This window comes from Ctenopharyngodon idella, chromosome 10, assembly GCF_019924925.1.
Source record: "Ctenopharyngodon idella isolate HZGC_01 chromosome 10, HZGC01, whole genome shotgun sequence".
NCBI classification, from domain to species: Eukaryota; Metazoa; Chordata; class Actinopteri; order Cypriniformes; family Xenocyprididae; genus Ctenopharyngodon; species Ctenopharyngodon idella.
The window spans coordinates 2,870,813-2,898,573 of record NC_067229.1 but is presented as its reverse complement, the minus strand read 5'-3'; the positions used below and the strand labels follow the sequence as shown (position 1 = coordinate 2,898,573).

General features: G+C 37.3%; 2 protein-coding genes across 16 annotated transcripts in view; one reads left to right on the top strand and one right to left on the bottom strand.

Annotated features, from left to right (window-relative positions):
* Window positions 1-27,761, top strand: part of LOC127520844 (SLAM family member 5-like) — a 62,478-nt gene that overhangs the window by 19,208 nt on the left and 15,509 nt on the right. For 6 of the 13 annotated variants that reach the window (XM_051909487.1, XM_051909486.1, XM_051909484.1 and 3 more), the window contains 5 exons: window positions 20-316; window positions 506-820; window positions 1,079-1,366; window positions 1,456-1,599; window positions 2,068-4,874. In XM_051909487.1, the coding sequence (XP_051765447.1) occupies window positions 20-316; window positions 506-820; window positions 1,079-1,366; window positions 1,456-1,599; window positions 2,068-2,306 (1,283 nt within the window). In that variant the 3' untranslated portion in view covers window positions 2,307-4,874. Of the gene's footprint in view, window positions 1-19; window positions 317-505; window positions 821-1,078; window positions 1,367-1,455; window positions 1,600-1,699; window positions 1,961-2,067; window positions 4,875-17,625; window positions 17,743-18,551; window positions 18,620-19,243; window positions 19,823-27,761 lie in introns of those variants that run through there. The other 7 variants (XR_007932216.1, XM_051909492.1, XM_051909489.1 and 4 more) reach the window with 7 other exon arrangements.
* On the bottom strand, window positions 4,116-21,668 carry LOC127520861 (uncharacterized). Of its 3 annotated transcripts, none has more exons than XM_051909526.1 (6): window positions 19,829-21,668; window positions 10,529-10,930; window positions 8,806-8,871; window positions 7,624-7,728; window positions 6,960-6,988; window positions 4,116-6,728 (listed from the first exon to the last, which is right to left on the bottom strand). In XM_051909526.1, the coding sequence occupies exons 2-6, from the start codon at window positions 10,836-10,838 to the stop codon at window positions 6,690-6,692; spliced, it is 549 nt and encodes a 182-aa protein (XP_051765486.1). In that variant the 5' UTR covers window positions 10,839-10,930; window positions 19,829-21,668; the 3' UTR covers window positions 4,116-6,689. The 3 variants fall into 3 exon arrangements, with proteins under 3 accessions (XP_051765486.1, XP_051765488.1, XP_051765485.1); XM_051909528.1 differs by lacking the exon at window positions 19,829-21,668 and adding an exon at window positions 12,025-12,358 and having other exon boundaries at window positions 10,645-10,930; XM_051909525.1 differs by lacking the exon at window positions 19,829-21,668 and adding an exon at window positions 12,025-12,348.

Below are 27,761 nucleotides of genomic sequence, written 5' to 3'. Positions count from 1 at the left end.
TGTGTGTTTGGTGATACAGGACTGAGGTTTGTGACAGTGATTGAGAGAGATTCAGTTACTCTAAACTCTGATCTTACTGAAATGAAGGATGAAATGATTCAATGGAGGTTTGGAAACACTGTAATAGCTGAAATCAATAAACGAGCCGACAGCTTCACTGTATATGATGATGTTCTTGATGGGAGATTCAGAGACAGACTGAAGCTGGACAATCAAACTGGATCTCTGACCATCACAAACACCAGAACTGAACATGCTGGAGTTTATGAGCAACAGATCAACCATTTGAAGACATTTTTCATTCTCACTGTCATTTGTGGGTTAAATATTGGTTTCACCTGTTTTTTTTTAATCACCACAATAAGTGAAATTATTAATCCACACACCATTTAGCTTCTGTAGTTTTATGACATTATTTCAAAAGTAAATTTCAAATTATTTACTTTAGTAAACCATCATAAAGTTTTTTTGAAAGTCTTAATCTGTGACTGTTTGTTCTCTATAGATGTGATTGGTGATACAAAGGTAATGTCAGTGATGGAGGGAGATTCAGTCACTCTAAACACTGATCTTACTGAAATGATGGATGATGGGATTCAGTGGATGTTTGGAACTGAAAACACTGTAATCGCTGAAATCAGTGTAATGGCCGAAATCATCCCTGTATATGATGATTACGATGGGAGATTCAGAGACAGACTGAAGCTGGACAATCAAACTGGATCTCTGACCATCACAAACACCACAACTGAACATTCTGGACTCTATAAAGTAAAGATAATCAGAAATATAGTCAAGCTTTTCAATCTCGCTGTCTGTGGTGAGTTAAATATCAGTTCAGTTCTGTTAACTACAGCTTTGCATTCATTATAAGGAAGTATATCTTATCATTTAGATGTTGTTTTTATTCTTAATTACTAATTAGCCTAATTTTTACATTTATAGCATCCAGGTTTTTATTTAACTTTCTATATCAGATTGTTTTAAATGTTCTACTTTTGATCATCTTGGTTCCTCTCGATGTTTCTTAAATATCTTCATTCGTCCTCATTTCTCTTTATTATCTGATGTTTTTCAGCTCGTCTGCCTGTTCCTGTCATCAGCAGTAACTCTTCACAATGTTCTTCATCATCATCATCATGTTCATTGGTGTGTTCAGCTGTGAATGTGAGTCATGTGACTCTCTCCTGGTACAAAGGAAACAGTTTATTGTCCAGCATCAGTGTGTCTGATCTCAGCATCAGTCTCTCTCTACCTCTGGAGGTGGAATATCAGGATAAAAACACCTACAGCTGTGTGCTGAACAATCCCATCAGCAACCAGACTCAACATCTGGACATCACTCACCTCTGTCACACATGTTCAGGTACGACAGTGCTGATATTAGTTGATGTCAGCGCTGATATTAATGTTTATTGACTGATCTGATCTCAGTTTGATGTTTTTATTCCTCAGACTCCGTCCACTGTTGTGGTCCTACTGAAGCTGTGATCCGATTGGTCCTCTCTGCTCTGGTGGGCGTGGCTACTGTCATTCTTGTGGTTTATGACATCAGATCCAGAAGAGCTGAACAAGATCAAGCACAGATTCACACATCAGGTACCTCATCAATGATATCAATAATCACAAACTGATTTTGTATATACTGTATAAATGTGAGATTTATTAATTAATGGCTTTATATTTTAATCTTTTCCAGGAAGTATTGAAATCTAAAGCAGAACGCTGAACTTTAAAGATTCTTCAAGTGTGATTTTTGTTCTAGTGTTTGTCACTGATTATTTGAGCTTCTCTCTTTCAGTGTCAGATTTATTTAAAATCTTATTTGTAAGGCTTATTGTTTATATTTCTCTCTGATACAAACACATTAATAAAGAGACACGCAGATCTCACTTTACTACTGCTGTATATTTGTCATCTGTATTTGCTTGTCTTTATCAATAAAGTTTTCTCACTCTGAGGTTCAAGAGTCTCTCCATGTTTTATTACATTTATGTCAAGCGCCTCCTGGAGGAATACTTTATGTATATTTTAACAATTTTATTTTATTTAAGTATGTGTTTTTAGTTTCTTTCTGCACTATGGAGCACTTGAACACAGTCAAACTCTTATGCTTTAAGCAGAAGGACTGCTCCCTCGAGAAACATTTGAAGGAATTCCTCAGCCTTGTGCCAGCTACATATTTCCCGGACAACTGTCTCTGCAGCTTCCTGTATGCCGGCCTCAACACCGCCACCAAAGAGCAGCTGTCCAGTGAAGGCCCTCAAGAGAGCTTCGCCAGAAGAGTGGGTGCTGGTGTCCTGTGATTCGCCGCTCACAGTAGACCTCGTCAACGATGACACCAGCCCCACTAGCTACCCAGTGTCCAGCCAACAACACCCATACAGCAGCCCGAGCCCACCGCAGGCAACGAGAGTGAATTCACCGTGAAGTACAAGCCAGTGCATACAAGAGCGACCGAGCTGAATATTACCACGGAGCCTGAGCAACATGTGTCTGACCAGGTGTGTGAGCCGGCAGCTTCATCCATCGCTGAGGGAGTGAATGTGGAATTCGTGGGGATGGAAGTGAGTTCCACCCACCCTCCCGCCACTGAGAGTGAGTGTTTGGCAATTGCACTAGGGGAATGTTTTGATTTTGAAGAGGTTGAATTTCTACCCCCTATGTTACCTCCTGAATTGGTCTGTTATGTTCTGAACTCTCTGGTTCCGCACAGCCTCCCTCTTCCACAACCTCTCCAAAATGCTATTGACACTGCTTTACTTTTTTTGGGATTTTGTACTGCCCTCCAAGTTCCTCTCCAATCCCCAACTAATCCTGCCATCCAATCATCCAGGCTCCGCCTTCTGCATGCTCCACTCCTTCTCGACCTGTTGCCTTGGCACCTGCGCTCCTTCCTCCCTCGACGTCGGCAGGGACCATCAGCCTCTCCGGACTCCCTCAGTACATCGGCTCCACCTGAGTTGGGCATGACTACACCTACATTGAGGACTTGCAGGCCGGTTGTTGCTTTTCGCCCCTCCAACCATTCAGCTTCGGACAGCTCTTCCCTCCCTCAGGCTCCGCCTCCGCCCTCGGTCGCTCCAGCTCGACTTCAGCTCTTCGGATCCAGTGCCTCCAGAACCTCTTCCTATGACCTTGTTTTGCCAGTGGTGAATGTGAGTCATGTGACTCTCTCCTGGTACAAAGGAAACAGTTTATTGTCCAGCATCAGTGTGTCTGATCTCAGCATCAGTCTCTCTCTACCTCTGGAGGTGGAATATCAGGATAAAAACACCTACAGCTGTGTGCTGAACAATCCCATCAGCAACCAGACTCAACATCTGGATATCACTCACCTGTCACACATTTTCAGGTACGGCAGTGCTGATATTAGATGCATTTATCTTTTTTTAATTTTGAGTTCCTGATAGAGAAGACAGTCAGCTTGTTGAAAATCTCAATTCTGTTTTATCACGTTGTTTCTTTTTGAAGTCCACGCCCATTACTGTGATTCTGAAGACATGCTCCGATTGGTTGTCACTATTCTGATGGGCGTGGCTGCTGGGACTGCTATTGTTCTTCTGGTCAATGACATCATATCGGCAAGAGGTTAAACAGAGAAAACAGACGAGACAGACTATCATAAATATTCTGACATATATATAGATTAAAACTCCAATAAATATTAAATATGTGTGGTCTAATTGTTTAGTGACGGCGAAAGGAAGCTTTGCTCACCAATGCTCTCTTCTGAAGTGGAGTGGAAAAGCGTCGTTACCAGAATCTGGTGTATTGAGGCCATCTAGTGGCCAAAACAGTCAATATGCTTTAATATCTCATGTTATTCTTTAATACCATCCTTTTTTTTTTCTGTATTAATTTTTTTTTTTTTTTACTTTTTTACATTTTTTTTCATAAATGTATGCAGCAACCCTGCAAATATAAATGTAAAAATTATTTGTAATAAATCAACATAGAATTAACTGAATATTACATCCATGTATCATGCGCCTATATTATAACTGCAAGGGTGTCATAATAAGAATAAACGATTCAGATTTGAATGACGGTTGAATAAAAACATAGCAGCCTTTATTCTGGACATTTTTTTTTTCTTTTTTTTTTTCTGAGGCCTAATTATTGGATTTTACTATAACGAGTTCTAAACCATTAACCAAACCACTAACCTCCAACATGAGTCACAGCATTACAAATTATAAAAATATGTAAAAATCTGTATAAATAGATTGCATACAAGTTATGGCCTTTATTTACAGAATAACGAAAGAACAATATATTATGCAGTTATTCATATACATAAAAGTGGGCTCTTTGCAAACCAAATTCACATTTTATAAAAGACTTTACATAAACCTTTTAGAACAACAACAAAAAAGGCACTGAAAATATATTGTGTATATTTATTATGCATATAAATACAATAATGATTGCAGAGTAAATTTTGATCTTGAAGGGAAAAAAAATGTAAACAAGAGAAAAGACATATGAGGCAATGCACCCATATTTCAACATTGGTCATGATTCTCTGATTGATTTTTCTTCAAGATCATGGGTAGTGTAGTTCTTCATGTCAGTTAAAAACAGTTTCTTACTCACAGATCTGTGGTAAGTTTACATAGAATCATTAAAATGACACCGTTCTTGAAGTAAAAATCCCATTCATTTTCTCCTTTGAGAAATGACTTCCAAATGTTGATTAACATTATAGACATGAGTTAATGGACAAAGCCTGAAACATCATAAAAATCTTTAAAAATGTCATCTAAATCTTTAAAAATGTAATATGTATTATATAAAACACAACTCAATGTAAAATGCATCTATCATTAGTTTTTCCTATAAATAAACACACACACACACACACACACACACACACACACACACACACACACACACACACACACACACACAAAATTGCTGTATTGTTTTAAAGTGAAAATTGTTTCATTGTACACTCTAAGAAGAAACGTGTAGAAAAATGACACATTATGTGTAACTAGTTTACACATTTTATGTAAATATTGCATAAAAATGTGTTGGAAGAATTCAATTGTTTTACACATTATGTGTAGTTTTAAAATGAACACAACCTGTGTATTTGTTCACAGTATCCAACACAATCTGTGCAGCCAAGAACAGCTGTAATGTGAAGAGGTGAAGACCACACCTCCAAAACCAAGACCATTCAAGACCAGAGGTGTGGTCGAGACCAGACCTTCCAAGAACAAAACAAGACATTCAATCAAGATAATTCATTAATCGTGTGACTGTTGAACATTAGTGACGAACACCTGCTGTTAAAATCACAAAGTAAGTCACCATCATGGAGATCAGGGTTTGCTTTAGTTGGGCTCCTGACCCTTGACTTTTTAATATTAGATTGTGTTTGGTTGTTGTAATTGAGTCATAACAGCCAGACAAGCAAAGAGATGATCAGGTGGTGTTGGTTATGTTTTCACATAATCATTATTTGATCTGAATCTCTGAGTTAGATTTACATTATTGATTACAGCAGAAGATCAGCTATTTCAATACAATATAATCCAAAGAATTTCTTAAAAGTTGTTCTGATTAAATAAATAAATAAATAAGTAAATTTAAAAAAAAAAAAACTTTCAGGCACACACAGACATCAAGAATCAGCGTATGAATCTCAACAACGGTGACAAGCAACATATTATGATAAACAGATCAACTCTGAACATTAGAAAACAAGCTACTAAAAAGTCAGAAAAACAGAACAAAATAAAAATAGTGAGAATAAAGGAAATTACTAAAACAATTAATCTCATAATTTATTCATGCAGCAATGCATGATGGGATCCATGGATGAATTTTGATTGGTGGCACCCAGAATGCACTGCAACATGCTTTATTATTCTCACCATTGTTGAGATTCACAGGCTGATTCTTGATATCTGTGTCTCTAAATGAAAAAGACCTTCTTACTTTAATCAGAACACCTTTTAAGAAATCCTTTGGATTATATTGATAAAGCTGATGTTCTGCTGTAGAATCACAGTGCTGCTGTAATCAATAATGTAAATCTAACTCAGAGATTCAGATCAAATAATGATTATGTGAAAACATAACCAATACCACCTGACCATCTTTTTTCTTTGTTTGTCTGGTTATTATAACTCAGCTATTATAACTCAGTTACTGTACAACAGCCAAACAAAATGTAATATTAAAAAGTCAAGGGTCAAGAGCTCAACTAAAGCAAACACTAAAATTGTGATTTTCTCCTTTGGTGATTCTGTTTGTTAACAGATCACCTTCCTGACAGATTTACAGTGTTAAAATCATCACACAATGAATGTGTCAAAATTAACACAATGAGTGTTGTCCCTAAACTCACACATTGATGTGTAAGAATTTAACCAATTTGAGTCAAGTTTGTTGTTGTTGTTTTCCTCTTTCCTTCAATGATTCTACTTGTTAACAGCAGGTGTTCATCACTAGTGCTTGATTAATGACTTTATGAATTAATGAATTATCTCATTAACTTCCCTCTTGATTGGTCTTGGAGGGTCTGGTCTACCTCTGGTTAACCTTCCTGACACATTCACTGTTAAAATCATTGACTCAGTGAATGTGTCAGAACACAATAAATGTTATCCCTAAACTCACACACTGATGTGTAAGAATTTAACACAGTTTGAGTCAGTTTTAACACATCCTTTCTAAGAGTGTACACAGATGCTGTTAGGATCCTCTTTCTCCTGTAAGAAAAGAATAAAAAGAAAGTAAAAAGAGAGAAATGAACAGTGTTGTTTGCAGTTACAGAAACTCAGACTTTAGAGGTCAAAATCAGACTCGATCTGTCATCTATCACCGAATTAGATTCTGTTTAAAAGGTTTATTTGTCATTTGGATGATTTTGTAGTGCAGGTAAAAATCAAACACAGATCTTACGGTCAGATGTAAAGTCAGAGTTCAGTGCAGTATCTTACCTGTGCTTTGTTCTCGTTTTTCCCCTTATCTGCGTTAAAAAATAATCACATATGCACACAATTAAACACTCAGTATGGAATAATGTACATCCATAGGCTAGTGTACTTACAAGTTGCCATATCAACAATGTATAGAAAAAAATAGTGCTGAAATGTATTGATGAAACAAGACCACATATTTATACTAGACGTGTGAAATTGATATAGATATTATCTGAATCCTGACTGACTGAGAACACATCTATTATTAAACATTTTCTTACCACCATATCCATTTAAACTTCATATGAATTGCATGACAAAAACGTGTTTAATATATCACAAACAAAACAAATCTGGACTTATTTCGTTTATACCTGACATTTAAAGTAAATCATGAGGACTCGCCATATAAATGATAAAGTTACTTCTTTAAAATGACCACACCATGTCACTAACAGACTTTTGGAAGGGCCCTTAATGAAGGTGTTCACTTTCACTAAAAAGGTGTTCAGGCCACTAAAAGTACCCTTTAAGGGCACAAAAACACCATTTGGACTTCAACCATAGAACACTGCTATTGATGACCTTGGAATGTCACAAATAACCGATCAGAATCAAGTATTCAGAGATCTGTTTGCATAAACATTTCCCTCTCCCTACAGTATCTGTAGGTGATACTTGCCATTTTTAGATCTCCTGCGGCGATAGTAAATCACACCAACAGCTGCTGAAAACACCAGCAGAACAACAGCAACACATATTCCTGCTACAGCAGCTGAAGTCTGACCTAAATCAGGAATGATAGAGACAGTCATTAGTGTGAGTGAATCTGACAGTGTGTTTACACCATTTTAAATGAATATATTCTCTCTATGGATACTTTTACATGTCCAAAGTGGAGATGTGAAAGCCTTATTTCTCTGTTAAAATATAGGGACTATTCCATACTGGAACAATTTATGAAATGTGAGTATATTACCAAATGATTTTTCCAAAGGAGAATTAGAAATGAACATCCCCAGTTTTATAACCACACTGTGTAGAAGATCTAATAACATACTGTATGAGGTTGGCCTCTAGAAATTAGAGATACCTTTTCACTGCCTGTGACCTTATTTACATTTAATCATTTAACAGACGCTTTTATACAAAGCAACTTACAAATGAGGAGAACAACAGAAGCAATCAAGAGGGCATCAGTAAGTGCTATTATAGTCTAGCATCGGAGTACAACTGTCGTATTTTGTCTCCTAACATTTGTCATCATGACCTTTAAATTAGTTTGCAAAGCCGGCATGTTTCCGTTTATCTTTCCAGTACCATGTAACAATGGTTTGTTGAACAAAACCTATGGAGGGAGGATGTTATGGGCTTCCCAAGGTTTTATTTTATTTATCTTTTTTCTATTATAACCAGCAGGTGTTTAGGATAAAGTTTGGCAAACGTCATCTATAGATTTATAAAAGTAATATTTTGTGTTCAAATGCTAACTTGTGACGTGATTGACCCAGGTTTGAATCCACCTTTTGGGGTACTTGTGGTCTAATGGTTAAAGTGTCGGGACTTGTAACCTGAAGGTCGTGGTTTTGGTACCGGAAGAAAATGTAGGTGGGGAAGTGAATAAACAGTGCTTTTTTCCACTGTCATTACCCACAGCTGAGGTGCCCTTGAGCAACACACTTAACCCACTGCTCACTGTGTGTGTGTGCGTGTGTGCGTGTACTTGAATGATTGAAATGCGGAGCACAAATTCCGAGTATGGAACACCATACTAGGCTACATGTCACATTCCTTCCACTTACTTTACATAACATTTCTTTCAGTTTGAAAGTTATTCTAGAAAAAAGGAAGGCAGAAAACATACCCGAGTCAAACTTCTGCTTCTCCATTTGTGGTTCTTCATTTACTTTAACTTCATCAGACAGAGAAGCTGGAAAACACAAACAAATAAAGAATAAATAAATAAATACAAAAGAACACAAGAATTGATTGAGTTTGTATAGCTGCATGAAAACCTTTTAAAAACAGGGAATATTCTCCAACGCCACTGTAATAGTTTTAGTTGCATATACAGTTCAACAGAAGTTGTGATCATCTTTTCTTCCATTTTGTGATGTATAACAAGAACTTAAAGACCAGATAATAAAAGGTACACTATGTAACCTTTTTGTTCAAAATTAACACAATTAAAATAAGTCAATGCCTCATGAATCCTTCTTCCAAAACATGTTTTTGACTTGCACTGATTTACATGGTCACTGTAAGTGTTTATATTTTAGATCTGACAGGATGGTGAATTGCATACACTCTAAAAATGCTGGGTTGTTTCAACTCAAATTTTGGAAACCCATCTGTTGGGTTAATTTTTTTCATTAATTTTTTTTTTTACGCAACAGTTGGGTTTGTCCATATTTGACCCAACTTGAAACGTCATCCGTAAATAGAGAAAAGACACACCAGTTTTTCACTGAAAAGCACCTATAATAATAATAAAATAAATGGCTATAACTTGCTTAGAGATTGTTACATGTAGACTAAATTACATCTGGAAATCTAGAACATCCAAATGTAACTTTCTAAAGGAAAAAAATCCAAATTTCAAGAGGTTCTGTTAAAAAAAAAAAATTACATATTTAAATGTTTTTTTTTTTCCTGTAAAATATTTTTTAATGCCTTAAAATAGCTTGAATGCAACTCTACACCCTTGCCTCATTTAATATACACGGACCTATGAATATGATAATTAGCCCCGCCTCCACTGCACGAGCTCAGACAGACCCACTCGGTCAACTTACTGCACAATGGTATCACTGGGGGACTTTAATTCTGGTAAATTCACCCATTCTCAGACAAAATAAATTGGTCTTTAATTGAGCTAGATTTAAACTTCAAGCTATTCTGTTTAAAATTACATATGGCACTTGATGCTGACTGCTATAATGGGTTAGAAAAACAAAGAAAAATGTTCTAGGCCTTTAAGGGTTAAGATATTATATTGAACAGATAAACTGTCATATATAGCTCTCTAATATGTAGCTCTGATTGTAAAGCATTATCTATTGTGAAGGCTCATTTCATTATGGTTGTTGTAGAGCTGTGCTGGAATTCATTTTCAAGGAACTACCGTGTCTTATTAATGGGTAAAGCTAGTCAGCTTGAGATTCTTTCCATCTAAACCAGTTATATTTCTTAAGTCTAGTACTGAATATTTTATGAGCAGTAGGATAACCATATTCATCCGCACAGAGCCCAAGCACAACCAAAACAATGTTCTTATGTAAAATGCATGCAGTTTTGTTTTTTAATTGCTAGGGACAAAAGTTACATAGTGTGCCTTTAATTATTCACAAAATATTTCTCCTGAAACTGACTGAGCAGAGCCAGGTCACATGTATCTACACCAAATGCGACGGTTGTCATGTCGCATCGCGCCGTGCTGCAACAGCTAAAAACTGTCTACACTCTGAACGTGACAAACAAAGTACTTGGACTATGTCAGAAATAGAACGGGGGAATTCGTTTACTGTCGGGAATTTGTTGTGTCGCGTCGCTTAGGTAAACAAGCTAAATAACATTGAGTGACTCACCCATGACGATCAAATTGAAAGTTTTTATGGTGTCATCATTGGTGTTGCTGTTTTTTTGGGTTATTTTTGTGCTGTCACACTTTCGGTTTCGGTTCAAGCTTTGCCTTTTGCCTGACCTTTCGCTCCTGATGATCTCTGCTTCATAACGTCCAGCGTGTTCAGGTCTGGTGTTTGTGATGGTCAGAGATCCAGTCTCATAGTCCACCTTCAGTCTGTCTCTGAATCTCCCGCCTTCACCATCATATAAACAGCTTGTATTGGAATGTCCATTGATTAGAGCTAAGCGAGTGTCTTCAAAGTACCACAGCATCTTGTCATGTTGTTTTTTGGTAATATCAGTGTTTAGAGTGACTGAATCTCCCTCCCTCACTGACACTGTCACCACATCATCAGCAAAGACACCTGAAGACACAAATAAACCGTTACTAACAATATAAAACCTGAAATCAGCCATATTGTTGAGGAAAGCAGACCAGAATAATGTTGCCCTATCTAAATGCAAGAGGTTAGGACTGGAGATAGGCTTAAGGCTATGGGATAGAACAGTGGTTCTCAAACCTGTCCTGGAGGAGCATTTTGTATGTCTCTCTATATCTGAAACTCCCAGTCTCTACTAATTATCTCATGAGTTAAATAAGGTGTGATAGATGAGGGAGACAAAGTGCAGGGCTGGTGGTACTTCAGGACAGGTTTGAAAACCACTGAGGAAAAAATCCCATTAGCTCTGTATCAAAATATAAGAATAGAAAGTCCCTACAAAGACAAAAACAAGCCTGTGTTGTTTAGCAAGGAAATCTTGAGAAATCTGCTAGTCACATGGTCACGTGATTAGTGGTGCTTTCGAAATGCTGCTTTATGAAGATGATTAGTTAATTTGCATTTGATAGATTGTAGGGTACATTCAATAAAACAATTGCAATAGGTTTGTAAAAGGTGTTTTTATGCATGTTCGCTGCATTGAGGTGGTCCTCACTGCAGAACCATAGAGTGCAGAACGCAAGATCCAGGGGGCGTGGTTGAATATAGACCCAACTCCTCCCATTTGACATAGCCCCTACCCGTCTCCGCCCCCTGGATCTCGTGTGCTCTGCAGTGAGGGGCTGCTGGTAAACTCCAGTGGAAAAGCAAACCGAAAGTAAGCGAGCCGTGCCGAGCCGAGCCGAGTAGTAGGCTACCACGCGGTGGAAAAAGCGAAAGCTTCGTTTCTCCCATCACTAGTCTTCATATATTTTCTTTAGGCTACTCGTTTATGCCATTTCCAGAACTAAAATTATTCCCAGAATTAAAATCAGGAAAATAGAACTTAATAATCTTAGTAGCTAGAAATTGAACTTAATATACGTTTTTAAGACGATGTTAATAGTAAAATATATATAATCATGCGTTTAATATATATATATATATATATATATATATATATATATATATATATATATATATATATATATAATTTATATATTAATCAAAAAATATCAAATAAATCAAAAAGGTCTTACCATTGACGAGCAAAACGAACAGAGTGAGCACAAAACAGCATCCCATTGTACATTGATTCCTCCGTTGATTTATTGTAAGTAGCCTAGTTGAGTCTGTCTCTTCCTATCTGACACAAAAACGCCGTCAAGAAATTATTTTATGTCATTAAAGTTGATTGTTATCATTTAGGATAATAAAAACACGACGTATTTATTCAAATGAAATAGTGTGTAATCTTTATGTCTTAGAACATCGCATAGCCTACTGATAATGAAAACGAAAGCGAATAGCTTACAGTGTTATAATCAGCAGGATGTGACAGAGCATGTGGTTGCAAAATCCCCAGTGTTAAATTAACACTCAAAGTGTATATATGAGTCCATCTTGCCGGGTGTTAAAAAGTAACACTGAAGCAGTGCTAAAGTTAATGAAATAATTGATTGATGATTGAGTGATAATTGACAATTAGTGGTGACACCTGATGTTAATAAGCAGAATCATTGAAGGAAAGAGAAAAAAAAAAAAAGGTGTTAATTAATGTTTTATGGAATGTTTCATTTCAAGTCACCATGAAAGAGGTCAGCGTTTGCTTTAGTTGGGCTCTTGACTCTTTACCTTTTTGTTATTAGCTTTTCTCTGGCTGCTCCAACTTTGTGTTTGTAAAGCAAATTTGTTATGGCCAGAGAAAATATGATCTGGTCGCAATATGTTTTGGTGATGATATTATCATGATGTCATTTAGAGTCTAAAAATAAATAAATAAATACAAAATACTGGCAAACAGATCAACTCTGAACATCACAAAACAAGCTACTGTCACAACAGAAAATTAAAAAAAGAGAAAGGAACAATCAGCTGCATAATTTATTCATGCAGCAATGCATGATGGGAGCCATGGATGAGTTTTGATTGGTGGCTCCCATCATGCACTGCAACATGAAGCGCTTTGTTTGATTGTCACCATTGTTGAGGGTCATATGCTGATTCTTGATGTCTGTGTGTGTTTCAAAAACGCTTCAGATTATAAAAGCTCTGCTGGATCTCAAGCGGTAACAGATTTAGTATAAAGAAATAAGAAATCTATATGACTGTTTAGCAATACTGGATGTCACCAATGAATCAGGCCATTTCACAATGAGAATGTCATCATCAAAACACAACCGTTATGACTGTGCTTCCCAAAGCATTGCAAACCTAAATTGATCAACTTTGGAATACAACACTTGTGGGAAATGCAGCCCAGATCACAGTTTCTCTGGCCATAACAAATGTACTCTACAAACACAAAGTTGGAGCAGCCAGAGAAAAATTAACATTAATAAATAAAGAGTCAAGAGCCCAACTAAAGGAAATACTTTTCACCATCATGGTGACTTCAAACTAAACTTTCATTAAAACATTAACATCTAAACATCTGTTAATTCTGAATAAGAACTTTTGTTGATGTATTACAGAAATAAAATCAAACTGGTTAATAATAAGTGTAATAATGTTTAATGCAGTGGTCAAAATCTCAATTCCTGGAGATCCACAGCTCTGCACAGTTTAGCTCCAACCAGCTCCAACTCACTCCTGCTTGGACGTTTCTAGTAATCCTGAAGATGTGAATTGTAAATCACCACTCAATCATCAATCATCTCATTAACTTTAACACTGCTTCAGTGTTACTTTTTAACACCCGGCAAGATGGACTCATATGTACACTGTGGGTGTTAATTTAACACTGGGGATTTTGTTGTGCATTATATTTTGCAGTATGTTCCGATTTTTTTGTTCCGTAAGGGGTTCTTCCATCAGCTGATGTAAACCCCCACTTTAAGGGCGGTGTGAAGTGAATTAGAGTAGCTACCAAATCTTTTATTATGAAGTAACTTTCTTATTTAATAATCGCATCTGAGTTTAACAGATGCAAAGAGCCGTATACAGTAAAAATGAGTAAGCACATCCTACAGATACTATTAACCTAATATTTTAGTATGAAAGTAGAACTGGGGGAAGAATATTTTCCTCAGTGGTGCTTAATAAAAGAAACCAATGGAATATTTTTCTCACAGATAGCTTGAGTTCAATTCAGTTCCATTCAGCTATCTTTACCGTTGGTATAGCCTACATATTGGTATACCACATGTCAGCTATTGCCACAGTGCAAAAACTTAGATAAAACACATTAAAAATACACCATTTTCTACACAAGATATCTTATAAGACACAAAGTGTCTTTCAATAAAAGGCATAGTAATGTCGTATTTAAACAGACCTACATTCTGTATTTAAAGATCTGTCCTAACATGAATATAGGACCTCAAGTCTGGATTCGAATCCAGGTCAGCCAGAGGCACAGTTGCACTATATGTCAGTGGTTTACTTTCACTATCAATTCAACATTTGGAAAGGGGAAAAAAGAAACAGAAAACCCCAGTAAATTCAATGCAAACAAAACCCTCAAAAAAATCACACTTTCCCACAAACCTTTGCAATTTGAACACACACACTCAAACACGCGTTCACTTACAAACGCTCATCCCAAACACGCTCACACAAACACGCACAATTAATTTGCTATAATGTGACTTGAACACACACACAAGCACACAGTCGGGTGCACATGAAAGAAGCCGGACAACTTCTCCGCAGCACAGCCCTACGGTCAAGCCGCCCCACAGCAGCAAAACAGCAACGGACAAATTTCTGCAGCACAATTGACTGGCCTTCAATAAGAGTGGTGAACGATCCACCAATACTGCCTGGATCACGCCTGAAATGCATTGATGCGGTTGAACACCCTCAGGCCCACACCCAGAGTTAGAGAACAATTTCAACCTCCTACAGGTTACAGCGTTTACTACAAGCTCAGTGCTTGACGCACATCAAATAGTTCCTACGACACGATCAACATGCAGCCTGTATACCATGCCGGAGGAAAATGGAAGTAAAGGGAAATCTTCGTGTTTTTTAAAGGAGCCGTGAACTTGACTTCCACCCAGCTCCATCCACCCACACAAAACAAAACCCACCAAAGGGGATCAACCCATTACACATGTATTGTATTGCGTAATTGTGGTCACAGAGCTCTTTCAGGGAAGAGGGGTCAGATCCTGTTGGGGGAGGGTTCATTCACACTTGATTATATCTCACTTCTGTCGTCTCAAAGCAGTCTCATCTCCAGCATTATAAAGTACTCAGTGAAAATGGTTCATGTTGTCGTTTTGTTCTGCTTGTGTTTGTGCAAACTAGCTGGTAAGTAATAAATGTGTTTTGTATTGCATGCATTAGTTTTTATACAGAGTAATTTTGGTATTTTGGATTTAATTTTTAATATATTACTTCAAATTCTGGTTTGGATTCAGAACTGTCATCACAGATAACCAGATTCAGATTCCTTCAACTTTTCCCATTTTTACCTTTTATGTTCATTTATTTGTCTTTTCATTCAGCTTCTTTCCTGTGCTGCTGTTTTGTGTTCTTCATTTCACTCTTACATATACTGTGATTACATATACATACATCCTACTAAAGTAAACCAACATAACGTTATTTGGGACCTTTAATCTGATAGACTCTGTTCTTCAGGTGTGTTTGGTGATGATGCAGTGAAATCAGTGTCAGTGATGGAGGGAGATTCAGTCACTATAAACTCTGATCTTACTGAAATGATGGATGATGTGATTCAGTGGAGGTTTGGAACTAATAACACTTTAATAGCTGAAATCAATGTACTGGAGGACAGCATCACTGTATATGATGATGTTCTTGATGGGAGATTCAGAGACAGACTGAAGCTGGACGATCAAACTGGATCTCTGACCATCACAAACACCACAACTGAACATGCTGGACATTATAAACTACAGATCAACAGTGTGAGAAAGAGTTTCAATCTCACTGTCTACAGTGTTCTGCCTGTTCCTGTCATCAGCAGCAACTCTTCACAATGTTCATCATCATCATGTTCATTGGTGTGTTCAGCTGTGAATGTGAGTCATGTGACTCTCTCCTGGTACAAAGGAAACAGTTTATTGTCCAGCATCAGTGTGCTCTGATCTCAGCATCAGTCTCTCTCTACCTCTGGAGGTGGAATATCAGGATAAAAACACCTACAGCTGTGTGCTGAACAATCCCATCAGCAACCAGACTCAACATCTGGACATCACTCAACTCTGTCACACATGTTCAGGTACGGCAGCACTGAGAGGGTTGATTAAAATGTGGTGAATTATGAAGTGCAAATTCATAGTGTTGACCAATTCTTGACCAGAACTAAATATATAGGCAAAAACATGGCTTTCACACACGCTTCACATTCAGCCTCACTTTCTCTGACATGTGAAATTTCCCAATGCAAATGTAAACATGATTGAGTGGAGTAGATGAGAAGACAGGCAAAGATATGGATCTAAATGCAAGGACTTACTCATAAAACTGAAAGACAGAACAAAAACAAGGACATGGAGAACAGAAACAAAACAGTGAAAATGCAACAAAATCTCATGCATAAAAACAGCTTTTACAAATCCATTGCAAATGTTTTATTGAAAGTATAATCTATCATATGCAATTAACTAATCATATAATACCATTAAATATTAAGTGTCTGTATAATATGTATTCTTTTTATCAATTTTCATGGCTTGTTTTGTTTAGCCTATGGATGAGTCAGTTAAACAGAGACTACTATCTACTATTATTGCTTTTTAATTATACAAATACCTCATTAAGATGTCTACAAATGTGTAAAACTCATCAGAGATCAGGTAATAGACAGACACTTGTTCAATGATTCGCCGCTAGGGGGCGATCTCAGTGAATCCGCATGATTCATGAGTTCACAGAGATCGCCCCCAGCGGTGAACCATTGAAATTTCGAAACGTTTCGAAGCAGTTATGACGTAACGAAGCCACGTTTACTGAAATCACGTGATTTTGGCAGTTTAAAACACGCTCCGAACCACTGATTCGAAACAAAAGATTCGTAAAGGTTTCATGAAGCAGTGTTTCGAAAGCGCCCATCACTACCAACATCACAAGCCAAAATCTCAAAATTTTCACCCTGGCCGGAATTTTCTAAAAAGTTCGGTTTCAGTAGCCTGACACTGCATTTGTGTGTGGACGAACAGCCAAACCGCATAGAAAAAGCTGCAGTTTTGAAAATACCTGTGTTCGTGTGGACAGGGCCTCGGTTCGCCCAAAAATGAAAAATCTGTCATCATTTACTCACCCTTGTTGTTCCTACGGAGCCCTGCACATGATGTACTATTTCATTCTCTCGATTTACTAAAACGTTCGCACAATTTACAATTTCGTTCCCTCGATTTATAAATCATGCGCATGATTTATAAATCAAGGGAATCAATTAGTAAAATCGTGTGCATGATTTAGCCTTCTATTTTTTTTCCTGCATGTCATGTCCGGGACTCCGTATGTTCCAAATCTCTTTGAGTTTAGAAGAACGTTGGTACAGTTGGTAATAGCAATTGACTTCCATAGTACGTTTTTTTTTCCTACTATGGAAGTCAATGGCTACCGTCAACTGTCTGGTTACCAACATTCTTCAAAATATATTCTTTTCACTTATCAATAGATGAGACCGTCACACTAATGATCGTCTCTCTGTATTTTCACAGGCTCTGTATCTCTGATAGTGCTGATCTCTGCTTCTGCTGCTGCTGGATTTCTGTTGATTGTCGCTGCAGTCGGGATATTTTACATGTGCCGAAAATGTAGGAAAATTGATCAAAAAGGCAAGTGTTTGGCAATTATCTTTGTCAGCACACTTTACTCATTTCATTCAAGAAAACAGATTCTGCATTTCTCAAACTGCATCAAAACAAAGACATAAATGCTAATTTGTATTAATTTAATGATAAAATATCTCAATTATACAATCGTATGATTTTTTAAAAGAAACCCTAAACCCCATCACTGGGGTTTAAACAGATCTTATAAAAGAGTGAGATTGTAAAATAATTACAAATTGCTACCAGATTGTGTTGTATTCATATTACACAATTAATTAACCAGAAACCCATGTTATTAGAGACAGCAGCTGCTCGTGTTCACACATGTGCACATCTAATGGACAAGAGACTGAACATGATTCAAGGACATTAAAATGACACTGTTGTTATAGTTTGATTATGATGTATATTTGAGACTATAAACTGTGAGAATATACTTAGAACGATGACCCTCTGTGCAATGATTTATGACTCCGAACAATGCATAAACATTCATTTCATGTGCCATTGAACGAAGAGATGCTGAGCATAAACATCACATCCTTTTGATTTTCCTAACTTCCCAAGTCCCTCAGATACAGGCTTTCATAGACAAACAGGAAGACGGGGAAGGTCTCGTTTTTTAAGTTTCATTATAAGCTGTTCACACATTGGCAGTAAAAATAGAATTACTACATGAAAATCGTTACATATAGCCCCTTCAATGTTTTTTTGACAGCCCTAATAATAACATAGGCCTACATGTGAAAAACTAGATCTAGTTAAGATTGAATTGTTGTTGTCTAACGCATCTATTATTATTGTTGAAACAGTTCAGGCTCCTGAAAAAGAGATCACTTATGCTGAACCAGTGTTCAACACAAGAAATGCACACATAATGGTAAGACAATTTATTTTTAAGTTGTTGTTCATCTCTGTATCAGTTTAGCATTAAATGCATGCTTGTGCAGCGTCTCGATACGTAGAAAAACACAATAGCACATTATCAGATATATAAAAGCCATGAGATCAACAGCCAATGCAAGAAACGCTGACTCATATCCCATAATGTTAAAAACACCCATTAGCAGAATAACAGGTCAACAGGTCCATTTACAGGATATTAGTTCTTATCAGCATGAGTAGCTGATGCAGTGTTTTCGTCTTCAACTGATCATATCACTTTGCAAAAGTTTTATCTTTAGAGGTGCAACATCTTGTGACTAGTGCAGCAGCCTTGAAAGGGACAGTTGTACCTTATTGTTCACTAAAAGGTTGGCAGTATGCACCTTTTAGGCACCTCTAAATTCTTGCACATTTTTACTGTCCTGGGCTGCATTTCACAAAAGCATGATTAGCCTAAGTATAGAGGCCATTTACATTAGGCCAGTGCCAAATCTGATCACTGTTACAAGAAAAAAACATGATATCTGAACTCACACTGAATCTCAAGTTTATCATTGGTAAGTTTTTATTCTAAATATATGTATTTTATTGTTTATGTATGTATGTATGTTTTCTACAGAATGTTAAAGAGGAAGATCAAGTAGAGTATGCACAAATCACCATAAGAAGATAAAATATCACCAGACCTGAACCTCTTGCTACAACCTTCCTCCAAGCTCTTTACAACTTGTGGATGAGTTTTGGGATTGTTATTATCCTGTGAAAATTATCCTGACAGGTCTAAAATATGAACACTTATAACAGGCTTTGTACTGCTAAAGGAAGCATGTATAGGTTAAATTATAGAGGACCCAAAATTGAGCCTTGGGGAACGCCAGAAGAAATGACGAAACGCCTTAATTATTTTAATAAGAAATGGTAGATTAGAGATTGGTCTGTAGTTACTGATCACAGAAGAATCAAGATTACTTTACTTTAGCAGGAGTAGAATCAGAACCAGGGAACTCATATGTATTGTGCACAAAGTTTTAAACTAAATCACAAACACAGAACTGGTTTACAAAAACACACACACATATACACACACTAATCACATGGGTATGGGGAAGTGAAAGTGGCTGAATAGAAGCAGGGAAAATAAAATCATCTTAAAGAACCACCAGTTTCTAATTCAAAGCAAAGTGTACGATAGCTTACAACAAACCTCTGTCTAGTGAAGGGTACGATACTTGCGTTTGCCTTGACTGTTGAACGAGACTCTTGAGAAATCTCTGAAGAAGGTTGTGATAGATCCATTTGATGGCTGAAGTTGCAAGCTCTTGAACTTGCAATGTTATTCTTGACTCTGTTGTGGTTGAGAGAGTCCTCTCTACTGAGTGAGCACATGGTTGGTTGTACAATGGGACCTTCTGGCCCTGCGGGCTGCAGTAGGACTGAGGACCGCAAACGAGAGATGAAAATGCAGAGACTGCCGGGAGCGAAGAGAGAGAATTGTCTGAAGGTTGGCATTTCAGTGATGGTGAATTCCAGGGTTGAGTGAAGACTAACTCCAGTGTTGTTAGTATGACTCTTTATGGGTGAGAGAGGCATCTCCCTGGGGGTGACCGCACACGGCTCTATGTTGAGGCACTGGCAGACGCAGGCACACCCGCTCAGGCCCTAAGTAAGTTCCCCCACATGAGCAACAACCAGAAGACGCAGCAGAAGAGAGGAAGGAACTTATGTGGATGCTTTATAAAGTCTGGGAACGTCACACCTCTCAAGTTTGGCTTGACCAATGAGAAAGTCTGAATTTCTAAGTGGGAGAATTCTCTGTTGGAGGAATGATGGTTTAGTGATCACCAAATTTTTTACTCTTTTACAGTTCTAAGAATTTATACATGCTTCTTTTGTCACATTCTGTTTTTCACCTACTATATAGTGTGGAAGTATGCGATTTTTGACGCAGCCATTCAGTTTGGATGATGCTCACAAATCTGTTTTTATAACAGTATATACTCTTCTCATGTAGCCTAATTGTAATATAATATTGTGTCATATTTATCAAAATACAACTAATAAAATAAATATAGACCCACTTTATTGGTATGTAAATAGTACAGGCATATGTTGAACTTTATTCTTTACTTCAAGCCTCTGTATAATGCATTATGAAAGTATTTTAATGCGGTAATTATGCCTTGTAATGCATCTCATTATGTATTGTATGATCGCATGAATTATTGTAACTACATTTACAATATGCATTACCTTTAGAAAATGTAATGCATTAAAACACACACACACACACACACACACACACATGACCGCGTCTCTACAGGAAATAGTTCCTGCTTCCTGTACTTTACTTTACTCTTTAATTCTCTGTTTCAATTCAGCAAACCTCCCAAGTTGAATCCAGCCAAGGTTGAACACTCCTAATGATGATTTGGCTAAAACACTGAAGTAAACATATGATTTAGTAGAGGTCAGCGCTTGATATGCACAGAGTGGTCAGATTTTGTCACTGACAGCTCAGTTTGTGAGGCACGTTGAGCTGCTGCTGTGGTCGGAATCATTTACAGCTGAGAAAAAAAAAACCTGTTGGGTGGAAAAACAGCTTGTTCATATGTACTGCTGTGGCTGTTTGTGAGTGTGTCACTGAGGTGTGAATAGTGGGTTTGAAGGGCTTTTCCATTCCTGCCCATATGACGCTCACAGTCTACATAAAAACAGCTTCACTACTACCCATTAATAAAGTATAAAATGTGTGACAGAAAAAGTGTGTGCTTTCAGATCAGCAGTTATGAGAAGTCAGTTATTTATAAGAAGAGCCTCTTGAGATCACACGTTTTTTTTTATTATGAAGTTCATATCCGTTTTTTTTTTTTTTTTTTCTTCCCTCAGTGTCTGGGAGTCATTTAAAAAATAAATAAAATGTATGATTTACTGTTGTAATGTTTATATTATCATGCTGATGTTCAATGTATTTAATTGTTACTATTTTTTATTTATTTATTATTTATTTTTTAGTTTTGGTAGTAACTCATTAAAAGTAGTTACTTTTTAATAAATTTAATGCATCCTTGATGAATAAAAATATTAATTTCTCTCTTTTTTCAATCTTACCACAAATGTTTGAATGGTATCATGGTTTCAAGTAAAGTGACTACTGTAACATAAAAATACTATACATATTTATATATTTTGCTATTGTATTTTGGAGTGACACTTTCATAAACTGTTCTATACTCCTCTGATTTTATAATGGTGAATATTACAGTATCATAGCACAACAACAGTGATCAGCAATAATGATAAGCCTAATACTCACAATAAAAATAATCATAGACCATAACACAGTCTCGGAGGTAAGAGGTGGATTATCCTTCACCTGAAATGTTTGTCTTTTCATCCTGAAATGTGAGGCAAATGTTGGATCACAACAATTAGGAACCACAGTTTCCACAAATCCCTTCACTCGATTGGGATGTTCTCTTTTATTCTGGACGGTAAGAGCAGTGACTGTAACATCGAGTGTATTGTTCAGTATTAAACACGTATTTATACCGATTTCGTCAGGCTCTGAAAATTCTTTAAAAAGAAAACAAAGAATGGCCTTCTCAGCTGCCATAGTTGCAACTCTTGCGTCATCAGAACAGGGTGTTCAACCAAAGCCACTGGAAGGCAAGCCTGCAACCTTTAGCCAAAAAAAAAAGCATAACGGCTAATGCTAACGCTCTGCCCCCGGCCGTACGCAGGGAATATGAGACCAGAAGCTGTTTTTTGAATGGATGTCAATGGATGAGAGGCTTCACTATGCTGATTAAACAGCTTTTGTAGGGAAATAGCTAATCATTTAATTAATCTTCAGCATGTTTTACACTAAATAATACTTTCGTTGGGAACTATATGTAGATTTTAGCTTGATAAAAATGCATTTTTTATGAGAAGGCAGACTATAGAATGTTGCGACTGATGTCACTGCCATTCAGGGGCGCCCCCAAGGGGTGGGGTATGATTTTGCAGTATTATTATTATTAATTTACATGCATAATGTAAATTCACAAGTTAATGAAGTGAAAGAAAATAAAATGCCACCAAAAAGACTAGACTGATTGGTGCCACCAGAGTAGCCTAGCTGTTTCACTGCCCCCAAGAATCTAAATAGAAATGTCTACAGACCTGAATTTCAAATGTTATTAATAATTACTGTGAAGAGGCTATGGGTGTGCGATATATTTAGTCTGCGATTTTATCATAATTGTTGTTTTAACGATGCACAATCGATCTGACATCCCTCTACGTGATGTTGTCTTGTAGATTAGACTAGTGTCGGTGCGCATTTACAGTGCACGCTTTCACTATGTGACTTTAATATAGTTAATAAATATCACATGAAGAGTGCCGTTTTTCTCCAGATATCAGCATGATAACAAATGTTATATTAATTTTATACACGTTTACATTTTAGACACCATTGCCTGTTTTTGCACAATTTCGCCAATGAATATAGTTCAAAACAAATCCCTGAAAACGTCCCTGAGCAACAAATGGCGGTGTTTCTTTACTGAATGAATCAGCTTTTTTGAACGAGTCAGTTGAATCAATGATCCCCCAATGGCTGTAGAGGCCATTTGAGTATAGTGAACTCACTGTCATGTTCAAGAAACCAGTTTGAGATGATTTGAGCATTTAAACAGTGCTAAGAAAATATCCTCCACATCATTACACCACCAGCAGCAGCCTGAACCGTTGATACAAGGCAGGAGGGATCCATGCTTTCATGTTCTTTACACTGTTAGATCAGATGGAATCCCCACATCAGAAATATCAAACGTCGGATCTTGTTAAAAGATATCCGTTTTGTCTGGTGTGCAAACCACATTCGGCAATTTAAAAAGTCATACCACAGAGGCTCTCCCAAAAGATCCTCACCCTTGAACTGACACCTTCCCTCTGTGACTGGATGCTGAACTTCTCGACAGACAGACCTCAGAGTAGGAAACCCGACATCAGGCATCTGATCTGAAAGTCTTGATATTCTCACTTTAGTACTGCTGTCTTAGTCATTACCTTTATCAATAATGTTCAAGAGTCTCTCCATGTTGTATTACTAGTACATTTATTATGTTGAGCGCCCCCTGGAGGAAAATAAAACATTGTGCTGTTAATAAGGTAATCGAGCTGTGCTGTATTGTGAACGAGTCACGCCTGAAGGGTGTTGTTAGACACGACCGTATTCACAATACCACACGCCTCAAGTACCTTATTGGTTTTATAAAACTGTTACCACAAAATACAAATATTAAAGCCAAAAATATGAAAATATTACAAAAAATTTAACACAATGTAGAATATTTCCTCACACACACACATATGCTCAGTTATCTCTCATCATAAGAAACATTCAATCTCCTGCATGGGAAGGCTTCATTGATGGGGAGAAGGGTGTGGCCTTAAAATTAAAAATTAAATTGTCTTGAGATTTAAAATGTTGTTGATTCTTTTCAGTATATTCTTTTCAGTATAACCCTTGCTACTGTTATATATGTAGTAAAGAGTTATAATAGCAGGAAACATTGATCCAGGCCTCTGCACTTCTCAGTTTCTCCAGAAGAAAAGTCAGAGGTAAACTCACATGTGTTTCAACTAAAGCTTCGAAGAAATTATTTTGTTGTTTTTGTTGTTGTTGTTGTTGTTTCAGAGGTCAAATATGACTGACAAATCATCACTAAACACACCGTTAGATCTGGATCTCTAATCCACTCATGCAGCAGAAGCTTGTTCATTTTTATGACTTCCTCTGATAAGAAAAAAAAAAAAAAAACTGTGATGTAGGTTGATTCCTGTTTAGTGAGGATTCAACCAGATAAATATCACAGTTCAGTGTTTTCAGACATTTTATGGGTTGCTATCCTGTTTTTTTTTCTTTTTTTTTTCTCTAGTGAACCAATGAAGAAAATGTTTCTCACATCATTTTAGTTTTGTTTGTGGTGTCTATGTTGGTGAGTTTATGGCTTATGGTTTATGGTTATGGCTTCAGTTGTTTCCATTTTGCTACATTTATACATATTATTCCAGTCTGGATGGACACATGTTAGCCCTTTAAATGTAGGAGAAGTATTTCCATCCTAGAAATACAGCCCTCATCCCCAGGCAACTATATGCCACATTGGATAAGGGCCTACACAGAGACTGTGAGCTGGGCGGCCATCCAAGACCAGCATCCGTCATGATAGCATCTGTGCCTATGACTCGCAGAGGGTTGCCAGAAAGTGAAACCCCTGCTCTAGAGCCACATTTGAAATCAGTCTCATATCTGGAGTCCAGAAGACTATCCCCAAGTTTTCAGCCGGACCAACACATGATTGAGCTCAGATCAGTGAGATGATGACCTTCTCTGCAGCCTTGAACTAGACGGCTATTTAAAACAGCACCCCAACCCGTGACGTGGTGTCTATCGAGGTAATCTTTAGACGCAGCACACCCTAAGCGTGGGACCATAAGTGGTACCAGGGTCTTCCACAGAGAAAGGGTACAAAGCATCTGCGTGTAACCCTTATGTATCACAGATAGTTGCTCAGAGGAAAGTCTCTGCTTCTGAGTAACCAGAAATGGCTGCAATATGTCCTGGCCTAACCTGGGTCAGGCCGAGGGCGAATCCATACCAGAAAGCTTTGCCCCAAAGCAAGCTTGATAGTATACGTCTATGGACTCATCCCTCGTACTTTAAGTCTTTAGGGTAGGGGAACTTACGTAAAGGCTCCTACTCCCAAAAATGGCTCCATACTTACCTGGCGAGTATACCATAAAATGAGGTGGACTAGTGCCGAACTAAGTCCCATAACCTCATTCCATGCCCCGTCGATTTCACGCATACAAATGGCAGAATTTACCATTATTTGAAAGCATTGATCTAGGCTTCTACACTTCAAGTCAAGTCATGTCACCTTTATTATTATAGCACTGTATACAAAATTGTTTCAAAGCAGCTTTTAATTAAGAAAATAATGATTCAGTAATGCAAACTTAATTCAATTCTGTTGTAAAGCAGCTCTAAAAATACAATAGTGCTATTGTTCAGCAGAAGTCAGTTCTATTCAGCTATTTTTTCTGACAGAAACAGAAAAGAAAAAAACCCTTGGGAGAAACCAGGTTTAGTCGGGGGGCCAGTTCTCCTCTGGCCAGATGAACGAACATGATGTGATTATGATATTTCATCCAGCCCCTTCTGCTTGAAGATCTGGATACATCATGCCGGCCGAAGGGAGGAGATGAAGCTGGTCATAGGGTCTGTGCAATGGACTTGTCTGGTTCTCGTGGTCTTTGCTGAGGATCTGTGCCGATGGCTGTCTAGTCGACGAGGTCTTTATTAATTTAGAGACATTTTTGAGATGGAAAAAAGTGGTTTTACAAACGCCAGAAATGTGGTTTTCAAAAGAAAGATTGCTATCACTTCTACACTTTGGTAGCAAATCTACACTTCTCCGTTTCTTCAGATGAAATGACGAAGGTAAACTCAACTAGAGTTTTAAAGGAGTTATTTTTCTCAGATTCGCCAAAATACCAAAGTCTGCAATCAAAATGCTTATGAACTCAAGCATTTCACATCAAATTTTCCCAAGACCAAAACTTTCCGGTAACCAAATGATATATCTCTAAATTAACGATTACATGTTATATTGAATTTTGTTGTAACAACAAAGGCAAACATTATAAATGTGATTTACTGGCTTTTGAGTCAAATGGACCCTGCAATGTTTTTTTTTTCTCTTTGTTTTATCTGTATAAACATCTGTGTGCCTGGTTTGATCTGTCAGTGGATAAACAGCTTCCGCTGGATGTTTGTCGTCACTGTGTGTGTCAGCGGTTTGTGGCTGAAGCGTTTCTTCATTTTCTCTCCTGCTAATAAAAAAACTCACAATCTTCCACTCCACACAAAACTGAAATAAAGTCCACAGAAATAAATATAAAGTACACAGAAATAAAACCCATCAACAGTCAAATAAGAGCCATAGGTCAGAGGTCACATATGATTGACAGCTCACAGCACTAAATAACACACCAGTAGATACAGCACAGCAAAAACTCCAGTGTTAAATTAAAGGGATAGTTCACCAAAAAAATTAAAATTACCCCATGATTTACTCACCCTCAAGCCATTCTAGATGTATATGACATTCTTCTCTCAGACAAATACATTCTGAGTTATGTTAAATAATGTCCAGGGTAATCCATGCTTTATAATGGGAGTGGATGGTGCCCCAAAATTTGAAGTCCAAATAATTGCACCCATCCATTATAAAAGAAGCCCACACGGCTCCAGGGGGTTAATAAAGGCCTTCTGAAGTGAAGCAATGCCTTTGTATAAGAAAAATATCCATATTTAAAACTCTTTAAAATTTGGGGCACCATCCACTCCCATTATAAAGCATGGATTAGCCTGGACATTATTTAATATAACTCCGATTGTATTCGTCTGAGAGAAGAATGTCATATACACCAAGGACGGCTTGAGGGTGAGTAAATCATGGGATAATTTTCATTTTTGGGTGAACTAACCCTTTAACCACACTCAAGAGTGTTAAAGTGTTAAATCAGTTCATATGAGTACAGTGGTTCAATATTAATATTATAAAGCGACGAGAATATTTTTGGTGCGCTAAAAAAAAACAACTTATTTAGTGATGGCCGATTTCAAAACACTGCTTCAGGAAGCTTCGGAGCGTAATGAATCAGCGTGTTGAATCCGCAGTTCGGAGCGCCAAAGTCACGTGATTTCAGCAGTTTGGCAGTTTGACACACGATCCGAATCATGATTCGACACGCTGATTCATTACGCTCTGAAGCTTTCTGAAGCAGTGTTTTGAAATCGGCCATCACTAAATAAGTCGTTATTTTGGTTTTTTTGGCGCACCAAAAATATTCTCGTCGCTTTATAATATTAATATTGAACCACTGTACTCACATGAACTGATTTAAATATGTTTTTAGTACCTTTATGGATCTTGAGAGAGGAAATGTCATTGCTCCCTATGTAGGCCTCACGGAGCCATCGGATTTAAACAAAAATATCTTAATTTGTGTTCCGAAGATCAACGAAGGTCTTACGGGTGTAAAACGGCACGAGGGTGAGTAATAAATGACAGAATTTT